Source organism: Vicia villosa, linkage group LG1, assembly GCF_029867415.1.
Source record: "Vicia villosa cultivar HV-30 ecotype Madison, WI linkage group LG1, Vvil1.0, whole genome shotgun sequence".
Classification (NCBI taxonomy): Eukaryota; Viridiplantae; Streptophyta; class Magnoliopsida; order Fabales; family Fabaceae; genus Vicia; species Vicia villosa.
The window spans coordinates 39,078,031-39,094,744 of record NC_081180.1 but is presented as its reverse complement, the minus strand read 5'-3'; the positions used below and the strand labels follow the sequence as shown (position 1 = coordinate 39,094,744).

General features: G+C 32.3%; 2 protein-coding genes across 2 annotated transcripts; both read right to left on the bottom strand.

Annotated features, from left to right (window-relative positions):
* Window positions 1-502: 502 nt before the first annotated feature.
* On the bottom strand, window positions 503-4,606 carry LOC131604536 (RHOMBOID-like protein 12, mitochondrial). The gene is made up of 8 exons (XM_058876971.1): window positions 4,146-4,606; window positions 3,692-3,812; window positions 3,060-3,179; window positions 1,937-2,047; window positions 1,448-1,486; window positions 1,164-1,268; window positions 1,024-1,065; window positions 503-840 (listed from the first exon to the last, which is right to left on the bottom strand). The coding sequence occupies exons 1-8, from the start codon at window positions 4,514-4,516 to the stop codon at window positions 751-753; spliced, it is 999 nt and encodes a 332-aa protein (XP_058732954.1). The 5' UTR covers window positions 4,517-4,606; the 3' UTR covers window positions 503-750.
* Window positions 4,607-7,151: 2,545 nt separating this feature from the next.
* Window positions 7,152-11,763, bottom strand: LOC131634755 (ABC transporter B family member 25). The gene is made up of 17 exons (XM_058905383.1): window positions 11,610-11,763; window positions 11,311-11,379; window positions 11,012-11,047; window positions 10,837-10,911; window positions 10,594-10,718; window positions 10,395-10,494; window positions 10,084-10,255; window positions 9,607-9,725; window positions 9,397-9,507; window positions 9,162-9,306; window positions 8,899-9,031; window positions 8,615-8,690; window positions 8,461-8,526; window positions 8,275-8,382; window positions 7,981-8,088; window positions 7,702-7,899; window positions 7,152-7,595 (listed from the first exon to the last, which is right to left on the bottom strand). The coding sequence occupies exons 1-17, from the start codon at window positions 11,661-11,663 to the stop codon at window positions 7,392-7,394; spliced, it is 1,899 nt and encodes a 632-aa protein (XP_058761366.1). The 5' UTR covers window positions 11,664-11,763; the 3' UTR covers window positions 7,152-7,391.
* Between the last annotated feature and the right edge of the window lie 4,951 nt (window positions 11,764-16,714).

Genomic DNA, 16,714 nt, shown 5'->3' with positions numbered 1-16,714 from the left:
CACTCTTATTACATTTTAGAAGCATATGTGCGTAGTGCACCAGTATCCGTACGAATGCACGGTGTCCAGATCAAAATTTGTGTGAATCCACGAGTTATTACATTCTTTTTACAATTAAAATTTTTTTAAAATAATATATAAATCCAAATACAAGAAAAATGTTTGTTTTTTAATTATCTATGTTACTAATATTTTTGTTTTAAAATTTGTTACAATTTAAGATACATTACTTTTTAGGATAATATTTAAAAAATTGAAATATATATTATTATTATAAAATAATTTTGTTTTTATTTAAAAAATATGTCTTTTTTTTTAAATAATAAACTCTTTTCGTAAAATAATTTTGTTTTTCTCAATTATATTTTGAAAACAAAATCGTGCCTATCCCACTAATACGTGCGAACGCACGGGTATCCCACTAGTGTGTGTGTATATATATATATATATATTATTTTTATTTTTTTTGAAATAAAATGACATGCAAAAACATCTTAATAAAATATGACATTCCAACCATTGGCATTTTGTGCAATTGTGAAGTATACGCTCTTTATTAGTTAAATCAAAACTAGTAACTTCTTTTTGACAGAATAACTAACTTTTTATAACAATCCAACCCAATAAATTTACCTACATAGGGTTGCTAATTAAAAATGATAAAAGATGGTTTGTTATAGCATCAATAACTGATCGAATAGTATAATTAACAAATAAAAACTAGTTTTGCAAAGGTGTCAAAAAAAGGATTTAGAATCGTCCTTTCCGAATTCCTGCCCATGCTATGGCTGCAACTGCAATACCCCCCAAATGTGCGGATCCTGATATCGTATTGTCTCCCTACAGATCAATTTGATTGTTTTAGTACACTGAATGTCAAAGTTTGTAGAAATTATGGTAATATCATAGAGTAAGGTTATGAGTCTAGCGATGCTTTCTGGACAATTATGCGACTTGAGATGGAAAATGTTATGAAAGAAATGTAAACATGATAATTGATAAGTTAGACAGAGTCCACCATACCTCAATTATATTCAGCAAATCTTTCCCGATCAAAAAGATACCCTTCATGAACCATAATTTACATGAGAAAAAAGGATATGAGAGTCTCCAACTAACAAATTTCACTTTTTTGACCTAGCATAAAGTAAAGAACAGCTTACCAGCAACGCCGCAGGAACTGGTATAAAAAAGTTTAAGTATAAAGTTGCTCTTGGATTGAGGAATATGTCCAGCAGTATAACTGCATTCACAGCTCCACTTGCTCCCTAATCATTGGCAAGTTCTGGTTAAGTTAATATGACTTTAACTAATGCCGTAAGTGATAAAAGGAAACGCTCATAAATCATAATTGACAAGTGAAGCCAAGAACATCAATAGTTGCAATACATGTCCTACGCTTCCTGATGAAGAGAAGCCGGTTATAGAATAGTTACTATAAACTCACCAACGCAAATTCCCTTGAAAAGTTGATAGCTCTCCAGTCCTGTTGCAAACAAAACGCAGAGAAACGTTAAAACCCAATAATAAAATGTTGGTGAGTATTTTTCACATCTTTCAAAGCATTTCGTTAAAAAGATGTATAAGTTCCATCCAAGAGTATAAATATTAACTTTTGTTCATGTGTTAAGAAAATATACACTAGGCAACTTAGCTACAAAATGTTTATCATCATTGTAATTTGTATACTAAAACCATACATTTCTCAACAAAAAAAAGAAGTTTTAAAACTTCTAAAGCAAATTGAAACTAAAATTGAGAAATCCATATATCAAAGGTTTGAGATTGAAGAATGAATTAGCATATAAATTACAAACTTTTCTAGCATCTGGTGAAGGCTAAAAATCAAGATTTTGTTCCTTTTATTCACCCAGAAATTTGTTAGGTGAAAAATTTAGAATTGGGAGACAGGCAGTCATTTCTAATCTCACTGGACCTTTGATGTTTGAGCCTTGTAGGCTTGATGCACCAGATAGAAAATAGAACCACCTATTGCACCAGCAAGATATAGCTTCAGCAGAAATTCAGGTCCAAATTGACTTGCAATCTGCTCAAAGCCCAATTAGAAAGAGTAAAAGATTAATGAAGCTAATGGTATTGCGGAGGAAAACAAAGCATGTAACAGCAAAATTTATCAGTTAAATGATAGTATCTGACATACTCCAACTGATGTTCTTAACAAGTCAAGTTATATGTTCCTGTGTGCAGCAACAAAGTATGGAAAATGAAAGAGACATACATTAACTCCAAAAATTTGGGAAAAACAACAAAAATCAGTCATACAAGAATTTCAGGGGATGGCTAGTGGCAAAACCAGCCTGTAATTTGTATTGTATTAAAAAACCCCAACATATTTTAGAAACTCTTTAATTTACAAACTCAATGTTTCACATATAAGGGATATTTCCTCCTAAATCTCACACCTAGTAACAGTGATACCAAGAAATTACAAAATGAATGAAACTAGTCCGAACAAGTATATAAACAGAAAAGGAAAAATATGAAATACGCATATCTAGTCATATAACACCAAGGAATTACAAAAGGAATGAACAAGTATATAAACAGAAAAAGAAAAATATGAAGTAGGCATATCTAGTCATATAACACTGAAAACCAAAGTTGATTTTGGCATGTTTAAAGCCAAAAGTGATTGGGAAAAAAAGACTATCTAAACTAAAAACTTTTTGCACAATTACTGATTATTAGATTTATATTCAGAATATTTAAGCTAAATCATTTGACAAATGGAGCGGTTCAAGACAAACCATTTGGTGAGTGAAGTGACATAAACAGTCTTCAAGAGACAGAAAATCATCTAGAATACCTAAGAACTTCAGATGTTATATGTTTCTTGTCAAAACTATTGCAATTCGAATTAAATACCAAATCCAAATTTCATAACCATATGACATATTATTCTGTGTTTTGGAGAAGAATGCGAGTCTACACACCAGCCCAAAACAAAAAATTGCTAAGATAAGAAAAGGAAAGAAAAAACGAAGAGATGAGAGAGAAATAATGATTAAAAAATACAATTCAAGAACAAGGAACCGCACATTCCCTCCAAAGAAGTAGAGTCCAATCATGTTGTAAATTAAATGCCAGGTATCTGCGTGACTGAACGCATTGGTGATCAAAGTGTGGAAGCGTCCACTCTTAATATTGTCCAAGGAGATCTGTTGACAGAAAATAAACTAATTAGTGCTCTAGATGAAGTTAAATCCATACAGACTATAACAAAACAACAACACATTTACTAATTCCATCCTTCGCTGGTAAAGTGCCAATCCAGCAATCATAATTACTTTGATGGATTCTACACTAAATGTCTAATTCTATATGCATCAGGAATGAATTTGGCCTGAGGGTCTCTTAGTATCTCCCAAACATAAACTTCAACTCGAAAATTAGGATACTCTAGCTATTAGGAATGGTTTAGAGCATAAAAATATTGTGTTTTTCCAGTTTCTATCTTCAATAGAAACAAGATAAGAATATTGATACATCTACAAACTACTAACACAATAGTAATATATCATACCGTAACAATACATCCGTATCGACAATTTTCCTAAGAAACATTTGATAAACCCAATAGTAGGTGGGAGTTACATACAAAGCAAAGGTCGAGCAAATACATTTACAAGCATCATCAAGTTGAATAAAATCCATAAATCAAGAAACTCACAGTAAAGTTATTTAGCATAAACTTTTGACTTGCTATCCTCCAAAATAAATAAACAGCAACATTAGATACAATCAAGCCGAGAACCACGTCATTTGGTGATAGCCTGTTAAACCATGACCTCCTGCAAAAACGTCAAAATATTTTATCGAAATACCATATAACATGTAAGCAGTCGAAACAAACAGGTAAAAAAAATCATGGATTTTCTGCATAGTATTATTGGTGTAAAGTTCAAGCTACAATAGATACAGCATTTGAACTTTAGTACATTACAGAATAAAAAATAGTGATTACAGTAATAAGCATTAGAATTAAGTAATAAGATTGAGAAGCAAAAACCTCATAAACCCTAATTAAACCGAATTCCAAATTATAATCATAAAATCCAATATGGAAATGAGGAATGTAAACCAAAACCAAAACAAAACAAAACAAAAATGAGCCGGAAAATTACCAACTACGGCGGTAAGAGTTATAATTTTGGTTGAAACGGAAGTTCTGACGATGAAAATGAAGTCCGGGAAAACTACGAGCAAGGAGGCTTTTGGAGAATAAAGTGGAGAGATAGTTGCGCGAGAGGGATGAGAACTGTTGGACGGTCGTTGGTTGGGAGAGAGAAGAGCGAATTATGGTGGAAAGGGAACGCCATGAGTGAAAATGGTGAATGGTGGAGGAAGAGGGAATGTGATGACCTAGATTGGAAAGTTGGGTGATGTGAGAATGAGGATGAGTGTGAGAGATGCGGTGAGAATTGAAGGAGAGGTTGGGTTGGCGTTGGGAATGGTGGCGTGTGACCACCGTCAGCCTCCGAACTAAGCTCTGCATTTTTTTCACTGTTTGATCATAAGCTGTTTTTTTTTTTTTTTAATTCGAAGTTTAATCATAAGCTGGAAGTGTGGCCATACCCCGGGTTATTTGGAAAAAGAAAAGTGAATTTTTTTAACAAATAAAAAAGTTTTATTTTAGGCAAAACAAAGCTCGAAAGCTCGCTGTTGTCCATGGACTTGGATCATTTCTTTTATTTTTTTCTCCTTCCCTCTCCATTCTCTTCATCTCTCTCTTAATCTCACTCTCACTCAACAATAAAAAACAAAATTTAATCAAAAGGGAGAATGCAATTAAGAGAGATAGAGAGGATGAAGAGGGAAGGAGAAAAAAAAATGAAAGAGATGATCCAAAGTGTTGTTGTTATACAAAATATAAGACAATTTACATTTTTTTAAATGTATTTATTAAAGAGTAATCCTTATAAAACCCAAAAATGATTTGGAATAGAATCAAAATTATGGTCCACTCATACACACCAAAACACTTCATATGTGAGTTGTCTACTTAAATTATGAACTAACTTTTAGTCATATTTAAAATTTATGATAGTGTCTTTATTTCCCTAATATCAATGGATAATATGGAAGTTAACTTCCAGAATTATCATATAGGAAAATGAATATAACACTACCTTTCATGTATTTTTCATTTCATGATTATATCATATACTTTCAAAACCCTACAAAAATTCTCTTTCAAATGCTCTTAACAATAGGGAATTAGACAATTTTTAAAATTTTCATACTTAGAGTGATTAACATTCTTTTTCTTCTTATGACGTTGACAGGCTGAGAGACAAACGTTTGACTCTACTTCACTATCATTTGAGCTTTTATTGCTTGAGGAATCATCATCGCTCTCCTAAGCAACATAGACTTTTCTTGATTTTCTAGTCTTGTTGTGTTCACCCTTTTCTTTTTCTTTGTGAAGAGATGGACACTCGGCATATAATGACCCAATTTTCCATAATTGTAGCATTACCCTCTTGATTTCCTTTATTGTTGTCATCTTCCTTTGAGGATGTGGATTGTCTTCTAAACTTAACAAGGTTTTTGTCATAATGCTTTACTCCATTCTTTCTAATGTATCTATTGTACCTTCTTGCAAATAGCCCTATTTCTTCATCATCATCTGAATCTTCATCATCACTGGAAATCACCATTCATTTGCTTATTATGAGGACCTAGAACTCGAAACCTTTATAGCAATAGACTTCTTTTCCACCTCCTTGTCTTTACTCTTCTCTTTCTTAAGCTTCTTTTCATGTTTTTTCTCATATTTTTTTAAGCAAGTGAGTTCTTGCTTATGTTGTTCAAAATTTCCAAACAATGTAGTGAGGTCATGTGTATTGAGATTATTGGCTTCCTTGATTGCTGTGACCTTTGGTTGTCAATCCCTAGTAAAACACCTTAAAATTTTGTTAGTAGCAATAACATTGAAAATTGGATTACCATGTAAATTTAAACAGTTAATGAGATGGGTGAAGCTTTTTTGCATATCGACAATGGTTTCACCATGCTTCATGCGAAATAGCTTAAACTCTTGATTCAATGTGTTAATTCTAGCTTGTTTGACCTCATTAGTTTCCTCATAGGCAATTTGTAATGCGTCCCACATAGCTTTAGCAGTTTTATAATGGTAAACACGATAATATTCATCAACACTGAGAGTGAATATAAGAATCTTTTGTGCTTTCCAATCATAACCCTTTTTTTTTGTGATAATTGTCATTCCATTGTGCTTCCAATTTGGATATAACGACACCATTACCATCTGTCATAGTAATTTGAATTGAACCGTTTATAATGGCGTCCCACACACCCTTATCATATGAATTTATGTAAATGCGCATATAAGCTTTCCAATAACCATAATTTTCAGCGGTGAAAATAGGCGCTCTATTATACGCCACTTTAGGTTCGGTTGCCATTATATAATAAGTGTTTGAAGCACGAAATTAACCAGAACTCTTGATGCCACTTGTTAGACGACGAGACCTTATCTAGAGAGGGGGTGAATAGATCCTCTAATTCAAAATTAAAAGTTTTAAGGTCTTTGAAAAGAGTTTAAATTTTGACTAGCGGAAATTTTGGTGTAAGTGTGGTTCATGCTAATATGTTTTTTCTTTTAGGTGAGTTAGAGGCTATTATTCTTTTGAGTTTTGTTATGTTAATTCGAGGGCGGAGTTAGATACATCTTGTGGCTTTTTTTCTTTTCTTTCATCGTAGTTAGGCCTTTAGTGCCTTTTCTTAAAATATATATTCTATTTACCTTTTAAAAAAATTATATAGTTGCTATATACACACTTACTATGATAGTTGTTCCTCATTGAAAGAAATATACTTATCACACTCATTCAAAGAAATAGAATTGTGTTGATTCATAATTTTCTCTCGTTTATAGGAGTTCCGAGTTTTTATGAAACCCCTAGCTCCTCGTTTCCTATGGTTGCACTCTAGAAGTCATGCATAAACTAAGCTTTTTATAATTGTTACTATTTTTATCCACAAGTTATGTCACATTTGATTTAAGCAACTTCATTTAAAACTTCAAGCATTTTGAGTTATTTGACAAGCATACAAAGCTAACTTTCTTCGGTTAAGATATGCCAAGCAAACTTGCTCAATTCAAGTGCCAAAAAAATATATATTTCTCATTATCAGAAGCAAGGTTTTGACTTTAAACTTGAGGGATAATTCATAATTAGTACCTACAATTTCTTCATAAACTTAAACTTAAAAATTGCAACTGTCACAGTGAAGGCCTTCCAAGCAATTTGTGTCTCAGAGTATCATATCTCCGGTCTGCTGGCAGACTAGAGTGCTCTCACTAGCACCGCGGTAACTATTGTGCATAATTTGCTAGGCTCAGATTAGATTTCGGTTTTCGTTGTCTGTAGTTGTCTCCTGACTAGTGCAGTATAAACACCATTCTTGTCTAGAAGCTCATCATGAGTACCGCTCTCAACTATTTGACCATCAGAAACAACTGCAACAGTATTAGCAGTTTTCACCGTTGATAACCTATGAGCAATGACTAGAACTGTCCTTCCCTTCATGATAGAATCCATAGCATCCTGCATCAAATCCATCGCATATTTTAGCATATTGTGCAAAACACAATAATAAGAAAATTTTACATGTTCATGAAGCTGGAAAAATAAACTCAATGCGTTAATTCACCTGCACTAAGTATTCGCTTTCAGCATCTAAGGCACTGGTGGCTTCATCCAGTAGGAGAATTTTTGGGTCCATAAGCAAGGCTCTGGCAATTGCTATTCTCTGTTTCTGTCCTCCTGAAAGCCTTATACCTCGCTCTCCAACAAATGTCTTGTATTGTTCGGGGAATTTTGATATAAATTCGTGTGCATTGGCCATTTTCTGCACAGTTACAAACCAATCATGAATGAATGAAATACGGGAGAGATATTTTTGTTAGTGAAAGAAGATATTGAATATTACAGCTGCATTTTCAATATCAGCGGCATCAACTTTGCCATCAAATCCATAAGCTATGTTTTCCTCTATGGAACAATTGAAGAGTGTAGGCTCCTGACTCACTATACTGATCTGCAAATATGCAAGCAAACAACTTTAGTTGTTGAAATAACAAAAAGGAATTAAACCATGGTAATATGGTGGAACAGGTTTTTTTTACCGAGTTATTAATCCATGGTTAAAGTGTTTGGCAGTAAATAGAAATAAAAAACAAATTTAAGAATCAAATATTATAAAAAAAAAAAACGAAGAACATACCTTTCTGTGTAAATGCTGGTGTGATATTTCAACCAGAGGAACCCCATTCACCAAAATCTTTCCCTTGGTTGGGTCATAAAATCTTTCAATTAAGTTTGCAATTGTAGTCTGTACAAACCAGCATGTTAAATAAACACAGGAACAAAGGAAAAAGTAAGAGAAGATGATCACAAGAGATGGACTAACCTTTCCGCCACCGCTTGGACCAACAAGAGCAACCTTTGAGCCAGGTTGCAGTTTTATATTAATACCCTAAAAATGAGCAGGGAATTATACATCATTTTAACTATTTACACTGAAGTTGTATAACCAGAACATAAAACTAGAAGGAAACACCTACCTTGAGCACCATATGATTAGGACGCGATGGATATGAAAACCATACATCATCTAATTCAACTTCCCCATCATGATCACTACAATAATAAACATTTAACATCATTTCTCATTTTAAGAGATCGCCAATCTTGTATAAAAACTATTTTAAGCTAAGAGGGTATGTTCAGTCTATATGCAATGATTCAGAAATTCATATAATATGAAGAGTGAAACAAGTAGAAGGGAGAGCTGAACTCTCAGCAAATAGCACTTGAAAATATATTTTTAGAAATTTATGCAACTGACCCTATAGGACATTTATCTCCGGACTTGGGCATGGATGAGGCACGATCCAACAGTTGAAATACCCTTCTACTAGCACCGGCGGCTTTCATAACTACAGTATACAATCCTGACAAACCAGATATAGAAGATCCAACTACAAGGCAAAGTAACTGAGTCAACATAAGAAAAAACTAGCAGTTCGAATATGACAGATCAAACCACCACTAAAATAAATCATAAGAATCCTTTCACATGGATAAGGAAAAATAGAAAGAGGAAAATACCTGAGAGACTATAAAGAATGAAAGATGTAAGATCCCCCGAGGACATGGAACCTTTAATTGTCAAATTAGCTCCATATATAACAACTATTATAACTGAAAGTGTAGATGCTGCATTAAGACCTCCAGAAAAGATTCCAACAACTTTCTGTATCACAAATTAGATCAAATTAAATATTGGGAAGGCAATAAATCTAAACACAACCACACGGATCAAAATAATAAATGACTAACTCACAGCTTGTTTAAGTCCAAGTGCTAGAGTTTCATTAACTTTCTCAGAGTAGCGTTCTATTTCATAGTTTTCCTGAGCAAAAGATCTAACTGTTCTTATCGCACCAAAGGATTCCTAAGCAGCGCACACAAAATTAAAACCGGTTAGTTAGCATCTCTTCTCCTATGAAAAAGAATTGAAGCTGTTCTAATATGTTTAGTGGGAGAGGCATACCTCAGCTATTGAAGAAGCTACTGCAGCTGCTGCTTGAGTTTTATGAGAAAGTTCACGCAAGAAACGGCCAAACTGACGAACAGCAACAGATATAAGGGGTACCACAACCAAAGCCAACACTATAAGATGTTGTCAAGAGAGAGAACACAAGTTAGGATAAATCTTAGATAAATAAAAGCCATGTCAATTCATTCAAATCATCCAAAAATCTGGTTAATCATTCCAGACAATTCGAAAAACCTGACAATCAGAGAACCTGTTCAACCAGTTTAAAACCAGTGGTGACAAGTCGGTTTGATTATTTTTTATTCCATCAAAAATAAAAATGAGAAAAATCTCACATACAGGGTCCACATAAGGATTGGTATTATTTAGTTTTTTTCATGTAGGACATGTAAAAAGTGCCATTGTTCATGTGAAATTTGATCTGTTTTGGTTCAATGATATGGATGTGTAGGTGTTGCACATATTACTCACATGTTAACTTCCATGATGTTGCAAACATGAAGCTAAGACCAATAAATGCAGTTGACAAGTTTCTTAAGGCCTCGGAGAGGTTGGTAGTTGCAGCATTCTTAATGATTTGTGTATCTTCAGATAGCCTACTTAAAAGTTCCCCGGTCCGCGTAACATCAAAGAAGGCTATTTCCTGAAAAACCCATCATCCATAAACTAATAAACAAGCATTTAATGTGGGCTAAATGGTAATTACTAATTCAAAAGCTACAAAAATGAAAATTTCTATTCTCCAAGTCACCAAAAGTAAGACAATAAGAGAAACAAATTACCTGGTTTACAAGGTGGCTAAACAAATTCTTCCTCAGGCGTGCAACCACCCTTTCGCTGGCCGTATAAAAAAGCCAGGCTCGAAGTGCCGAGCAAATTGAACTGTAAAACTCGAATAATTCAAAGAGACCATTTTACATCCAAAGAAAATCATGTGACATGTAAGAAATCATAAGATAAAACTACAATGATGATACTAACCCGATAATAACAATGAGCAAGATGTCTAATATGGTGTTCTTAACAGCATCTAATGCCGCATCTTTCTCCTCAGGAGATGTGATATTCTTGGAGACAATATCAATTATCTTCCCACCAAATTTTTGCTGTAGTAGTAACATATATTTCCATGTTCATAAGAAAGCACTTTATAAAAGCTATATGTATGTTGACATATATAACTTATAATGTGTCTGTGAGAGAAAGATAGTAAATGATGCATACAACTAAGGTACTTGATGTGGCTGCAATCAACAGAGCTACTGTAGCAATGACCAACTTTCCAGCTTCAGGCTTTGCCTGTGATTATTTTCCAAAACAGAAAAGAGAAGTAAATTTAACAATCTTAACAAAAATATGAATACAGTACATACATCTAAACAAGGCAGTAGTTACTTACAAGTGAAAAGACTCTAAAGAATCCAACATGTGCAGCCTGAAAGTTCAATACATAAAGTTAACAATTGCTGACAATAACAATAATAACCAATGTTTTAAAAACCGGTCCGTCGCAACCTGCCGATACCGATACCGCTATTCATTATTTATCATATTGTGGTTAATTCACAAAGCGCAATAAGTGTCACAACATCTGTACCGACCAAAATCGCAAAAGCATTTACGCGACTGCAACCGATATTTAAAACCTTGATAATAACATGATGGATTGAGAAGTAGTGTAAGGTAGAGAGTGATTACCGGAGCATCACCATGTTCAAGGTCTGAGACTTGATCTTCCGTGGAATCATGTCGTTTCTTTCCCCTTCCCTAAAATATATGGAACGAATGAGGAAAATGATTTTGGCAGTTTATAGTATTGCAATAAGTGCATAACAACCAATAAGCATGAACAAGAAAGCATGCATAATCGAGAAAAACTAAGGTGAAGCATAGAAGCATTAACGTTTGAAAGGAAGAAGTGATTTATGATGATAGTGAAATAGTTGAAGGTGAATTTGAAAGTAGGGAAGAGGAAGAAGAATGAAGAAGATACTTACACCGCCGCGTTCAGCTTCCAAGAGAGGTGCTCTTTCGCCTCTAAGTCCGTCCATTTCGAAGCAATGGCCTTTTCGTTGTGTTGGATAGTCAATAATATAGGAATGTGAATACTGAGGGAGGTCAAGTCTATAATCTATAATAAAAATTAAATAATGTTTAAGAGGTTGTTATTGTTCCAAGATTAGATTTTACTACTTTATTCTTTATCAATTTTGGGGAAATTACAACAATATAGAGACGTGCATAGTCATAGATAGGGTTACTTTAATATTTTGTTTTGTATGTTTTTGGGTTTGTCTAGTTTGAAAAAAAGAAAGATTATTTGTATTAGGAGACGCCAGCAAGTGCGTCATTAACGAGGTTAGTGAGTGGTATATCCTGCTTGGTACTTGCGGCCTAAGTTAGTTTAGTCCGTGAATGTGGTGGTTCCCACACATCCATGGAGGCAAATATGCTTTCTTTTCTTTGACTTTTTTTTCTTTATTCAAATTCCACGTGTTGCCACGTCACTATACATAAATAAATTAAAATTTTTATACTCTAATGTACATAGAAGAAATTAGGTTTAATTAGTTTGGCGGTCTCTTAATTTAATTTAAGATTTTATTTAATAAATTACATTCGTTTAAAAATTATTTTGTCAGTTAATTTAATTCATTTTGTTTGCTATTAACATTAAACATTATCAATTTTTTAAATTTTAACTATTGAAGTGTTAATATAAGAGTTTATTAATTATAACAATATCAACATCTAATATATTTTACATATATTCATCTTCTTTCCTCTGCTTCTTCATCATTTCATCGTTAGATTCATTAACATTCATCTCAAACTAAAAAAATCAAAAATAAATTTAAAAAACAATATACTTTTTAAAAAACATACTTTATAAATTTGTTCTTTTGAGATGTCTGAATGTTCAATAATGGTGTATAGACAATAACTTTTAATTATCAGAATAATAATTATTTTATTTTAATTAATAACTATTTTCATTTAAGAGATAAAATTTTATTTATAAATGTTAGATTCTTTTTTTTTGCTCTCACGAGTTTTTATTGTATGGTTATTTAATACAATTAATTTTATATGATTATTATTTATTTTATTTTTAACCTGTTATTATTTTCACTATATTTATAAAAAATACATATTTTATTTTTTATAATAGACAAGTAGACAAAATAATTGTATATAATTTAAAAAAAATAGAGTATATTTTACATTTTTTAGGTATATTAACAATTACTTATAATATATTTATATGTATAATTATAGTATATGATTATTATACTAAATATTTATTGGTATATAATGTATATAATTTTATTTTTTATGACATATCTTTCTAGTTCATTTGTATAGCATGTTGTAAACAAGCATATCGTAAAATTGTTTTTCTAATGATATTCATCATTAATGCCAATCAGTAGAAAGCATTAATTAAGCTACATTACAATTTTTCTCAATCTGGCAATGATGATAACAAAATAGTCAAAACTTATGCAATTTATTTATGGAGACGAAAACATTAGTTTGATTAGTATCCATCAAAGTGATGGATTGGGCAGGGCAGTGGAGTATTTCCTTACCCCTATGCCATTTCCACAGCCTTTCCTAGTCCCTCTGCTATCAACTCCATCACCCATATAAATACCCCAGATTACTATTTATAACGTGATAAAAACGACAGATGTATATTATATTATTCACGTTTTGTGTCTTATCGCCCACATTCCGTAATTCGGGGATTTGTTTTTGTTGGATTTCACTTTGGCAAATGCTTTTTTCCAACAATCATAACATTAAGGCCGTGTTTGGTTGTGAAGAAAAGTTGTGAAGAGATAAATATGTGAGAGAGGGAGAAGAAAGAAAAAATGTTGATTAATTATGAAAGTAACTAGATATCCCTAATTTAAAAAATATGTATTAAAAGTTAAATTTCATAGTTAACATTAATTCAAATAATTAATTATATAATTATTTAAATTAATTATTTATTTAATTATTTATTTTGATTTAACTCATTAATTATTAAATAGAAGCCACAATTTTTAAGTTAGTAGTTGAATTCTCTATAAGGCTATGTATAATGGGAGTGTTGAAAAACAAATTCAATAGTTGAATTCTTGTAATGAGGGTGTTGAATATGGTGTTTAAAGTGAGGTGTATTAATTGGTGTTGAAAGTTTTCAACATGTTGAATGTGGAAAGAGTGAGGTCCACAAAATACTTTGTAAAATTTTATTGGTTGTTTTGAATGTTTAGATTTTTTAGTGTGTTATGAATGGTGGTGGAATAGGATGTTGAATTTTATTAAACAAAATCATTGTAGTGAGTATAAATTAAATGTGTGTTGAATTATTAGGTGGAAGAAAGAGAAGATGATGTGTAGTATAAAAAATGAAAAAGAAGAGTATTGAATAATAAAACCATTATACATAACCTTACATTTCTTTTATGCACCAAGCAAGAGAAGCAAGAGAAATCACCTATTTCTCTCTGTTATCTCTCTTTTTTTACCTCTATGCCACCCTTTGATTTTTTTAGTTTCAAAATGTCAAAGTTTAAAAATAAATTTTTAATATGCCACACATTGTATTTTACACTCGGCCATGAGGAGAACAAGCGGGTGAAAAAGATGCGTCCATGTACCCGCTCGGCCATCCATTGGATGAGCGCATGAAAGTTTTTTTTTTTCTTTCATTTTTTTCTGATTTTTTAATGTATTAATTTATATATTTTATATATTAATTAATATTAACAATTTAGAAAATGATTTTAAATGTCTAAAAATATTTAATGTTATTTAATAATTATAAGAAATAATATTTTAATATAATATAATATTTTTATTAATATTTAGTAATTATTATTTTAACATTTTAGTTAATATTATATGAAAGATTAATAATATTTTGTTCGGCCGTTGTTTGGCCGAGCAGTTGTAACCAAAATGTGACACTTTGAAAAAATATTCAGAGCATGTTCGACCATTCATTGAGTGAGCGGATTAATATTTTATTAATTTTTGGTTGTCTATAAATAAGGATGTTTTGCTCATTTTGTTCTCACATAAGATACATCCAAAATCTTATTTTAATTCTTGAAGATGTCTTCAGACACCTTTTCAATGTTTTCATTTATGAAAAGAGATGCAACACTATTTCTTCAGCAACAAAGCCTTCGTTGATGATCAAACTCTGGAACAAGCAGACATTCGAGCATCTTCAGAGGCACTTGATTGGCTGCCTAGACGGAAACATTATCGACGGTGAAAAGATAAGGAGAGTTGACAGGCAAGTTACGGTGTCCGGTCCAAATGGAGTAACTCGTTCTTGGAATCCCGTAAAAAATGACGTTGGTGTCCTTATGATGATGCTAGGACCAGATGATATTGTCTTGATGGTTGTAATCTCCTAAATATGTTGATGTGTTTAGTCGTTTTATTTGTTTATCGTGTTGTTTTTTTATGAGTGGTTGTCTTTGTTTGTTTATCGTGTTGTTGTTTTAAGAGTGGTTGTTTTTATTTCGATCTACCCGAATGCTGTATTTTAAGTTGAAAATAAAGATTAATTAAAAAGACATGATATGGAACGATGAAAATAAAGATTAAGAAGACATGACATTACATAGCTAAACACGTTCATGAAAAAACTATGGCCTATTAGATGAGTCTGCTACATTTGGACATTTTCTACCCATATGGCCTATTTCACGACAGATCCAACACCTTCTCTTTTCCCTTTCATAATCGTCCATTTGAGTTCTAATGCTACTACTATTTGGGCGTCCTTTCTTTTTCCTTCGCATTGTCTCGTCATGGCAAAGAGTAAATCTTGTGTATTGTGGCCAGTTTTCTTGATGTGGAAGTCCAAGGAAGCTTTCCTGGTAAACTTTAAAAACAGTAATAATCTTGAACACGTCTGATATGTGAATGGTGTGGTCTTGGCAATATGCTAGCACATGTTGCTATAGCATGGGAGAAAGGAAAATGAAACGTTTGAAATTTTCCACATTAGCATATTCGCTTCCTGAGATCAACATTATAGGTACCAATAGGTCGACCGTCGTTCTGGTTAATTATTTTGGCCACCATGAAATAGAATCTCTCGTGATCGAATTGCATGACATTATGATTGCTAGTTTTTTTCACTTCTTCAGCCATTCCTTTAATGCAGTTATCTGTGAAAGTTTGACCAGATGCCAAAGTTTTTGTCCACTGGTGACCTCGTTTACCAAAGAGCGATCCCATTCAAAAGTATGATGCCTTAATCAAAGCAGTGATTGGAAGGTTTCTGGTAGCCTTAAGAACAAAGTTCATTGCCTCGGCCAGATTTGTTGTCACGTGTCCCCAGCGCGATCTTCCGTCATACGCCCTTGCCCACTTCTCCCGATGAATGTTGTTTATCCATTCAATAGCCCTTGCCCACTTCTTACCCGTCAATTAACGCATGTCCTTAAAAAAATAGGGATGGTGTGACAAACATGGTACGAACTTAAAACCTTAACACTTTAATTCGGTTTGTAAAAAAATACTGGCAAAACAATCATATCTGACTCGCCGAGCTTGTTGAATCACCTTTAGTTTATATAAATATAGAGGGTTAGATTGAGTTTATTATACCAAAACGACTCTAAGAATATAATGAGATTTGGGTAGTTATGTGTCATATGAGAGGATTTACAATTTTTGTTTAAAATTTGTAGTTGAGATGATTTATAATTTCTTCTTTCAAGAATTATAGTTGAGAGAGTTTACAATATTTTCATCTAAAAATTATAGTTGTGAGGATTTATAATTTTTTTCATTAAAAAACTATAATTGAGAGAGTTTGCAATTTTGAACTTGTAAAAATTTCAATTATATGCGAGAGTTTGTAATTTTTCATTCTAAAAATTACAAGTTGAATAATTATTTTTTTGAAGAGATATTGTAGACGTAAGTAATAAAGTCTTGAACCATAATAAAATGATGAATCATATATTTATTGATTTTTGTTTACATTACTTCTTTTATGAGAGTGTTTTTGCGTGTGTAGAATTTTTTTTCTACTTTCCTAACGACTGATATTAGAGTTAAGGTTATGATCAAGAGAGGA

Bases quoted from the DNA above. Each gene is read 5' to 3' on its own strand.
- LOC131604536 (XM_058876971.1), bottom strand. From the start codon at position 4,516: ATGCAGAGCTTAGTTCGGAGGCTGACGGTGGTCACACGCCACCATTCC. The intron at 3,180-3,691 runs GTGAGTTTCTTG...TTCTGTCAACAG, and splicing joins TTATGCTAAATAACTTTACT to ATCTCCTTGGACAATATTAA. The intron at 1,066-1,163 runs GTAAGCTGTTCT...TGGTTCATGAAG, and splicing joins CAGTTCCTGCGGCGTTGCTG to GGTATCTTTTTGATCGGGAA.
- LOC131634755 (XM_058905383.1), bottom strand. From the start codon at position 11,663: ATGGACGGACTTAGAGGCGAAAGAGCACCTCTCTTGGAAGCTGAACGC. The intron at 10,719-10,836 runs GTATGCATCATT...TTACTACTACAG, and splicing joins CCACATCAAGTACCTTAGTT to CAAAAATTTGGTGGGAAGAT. The intron at 7,900-7,980 runs GTAATATTCAAT...GTAACTGTGCAG, and splicing joins CTGATATTGAAAATGCAGCT to AAAATGGCCAATGCACACGA.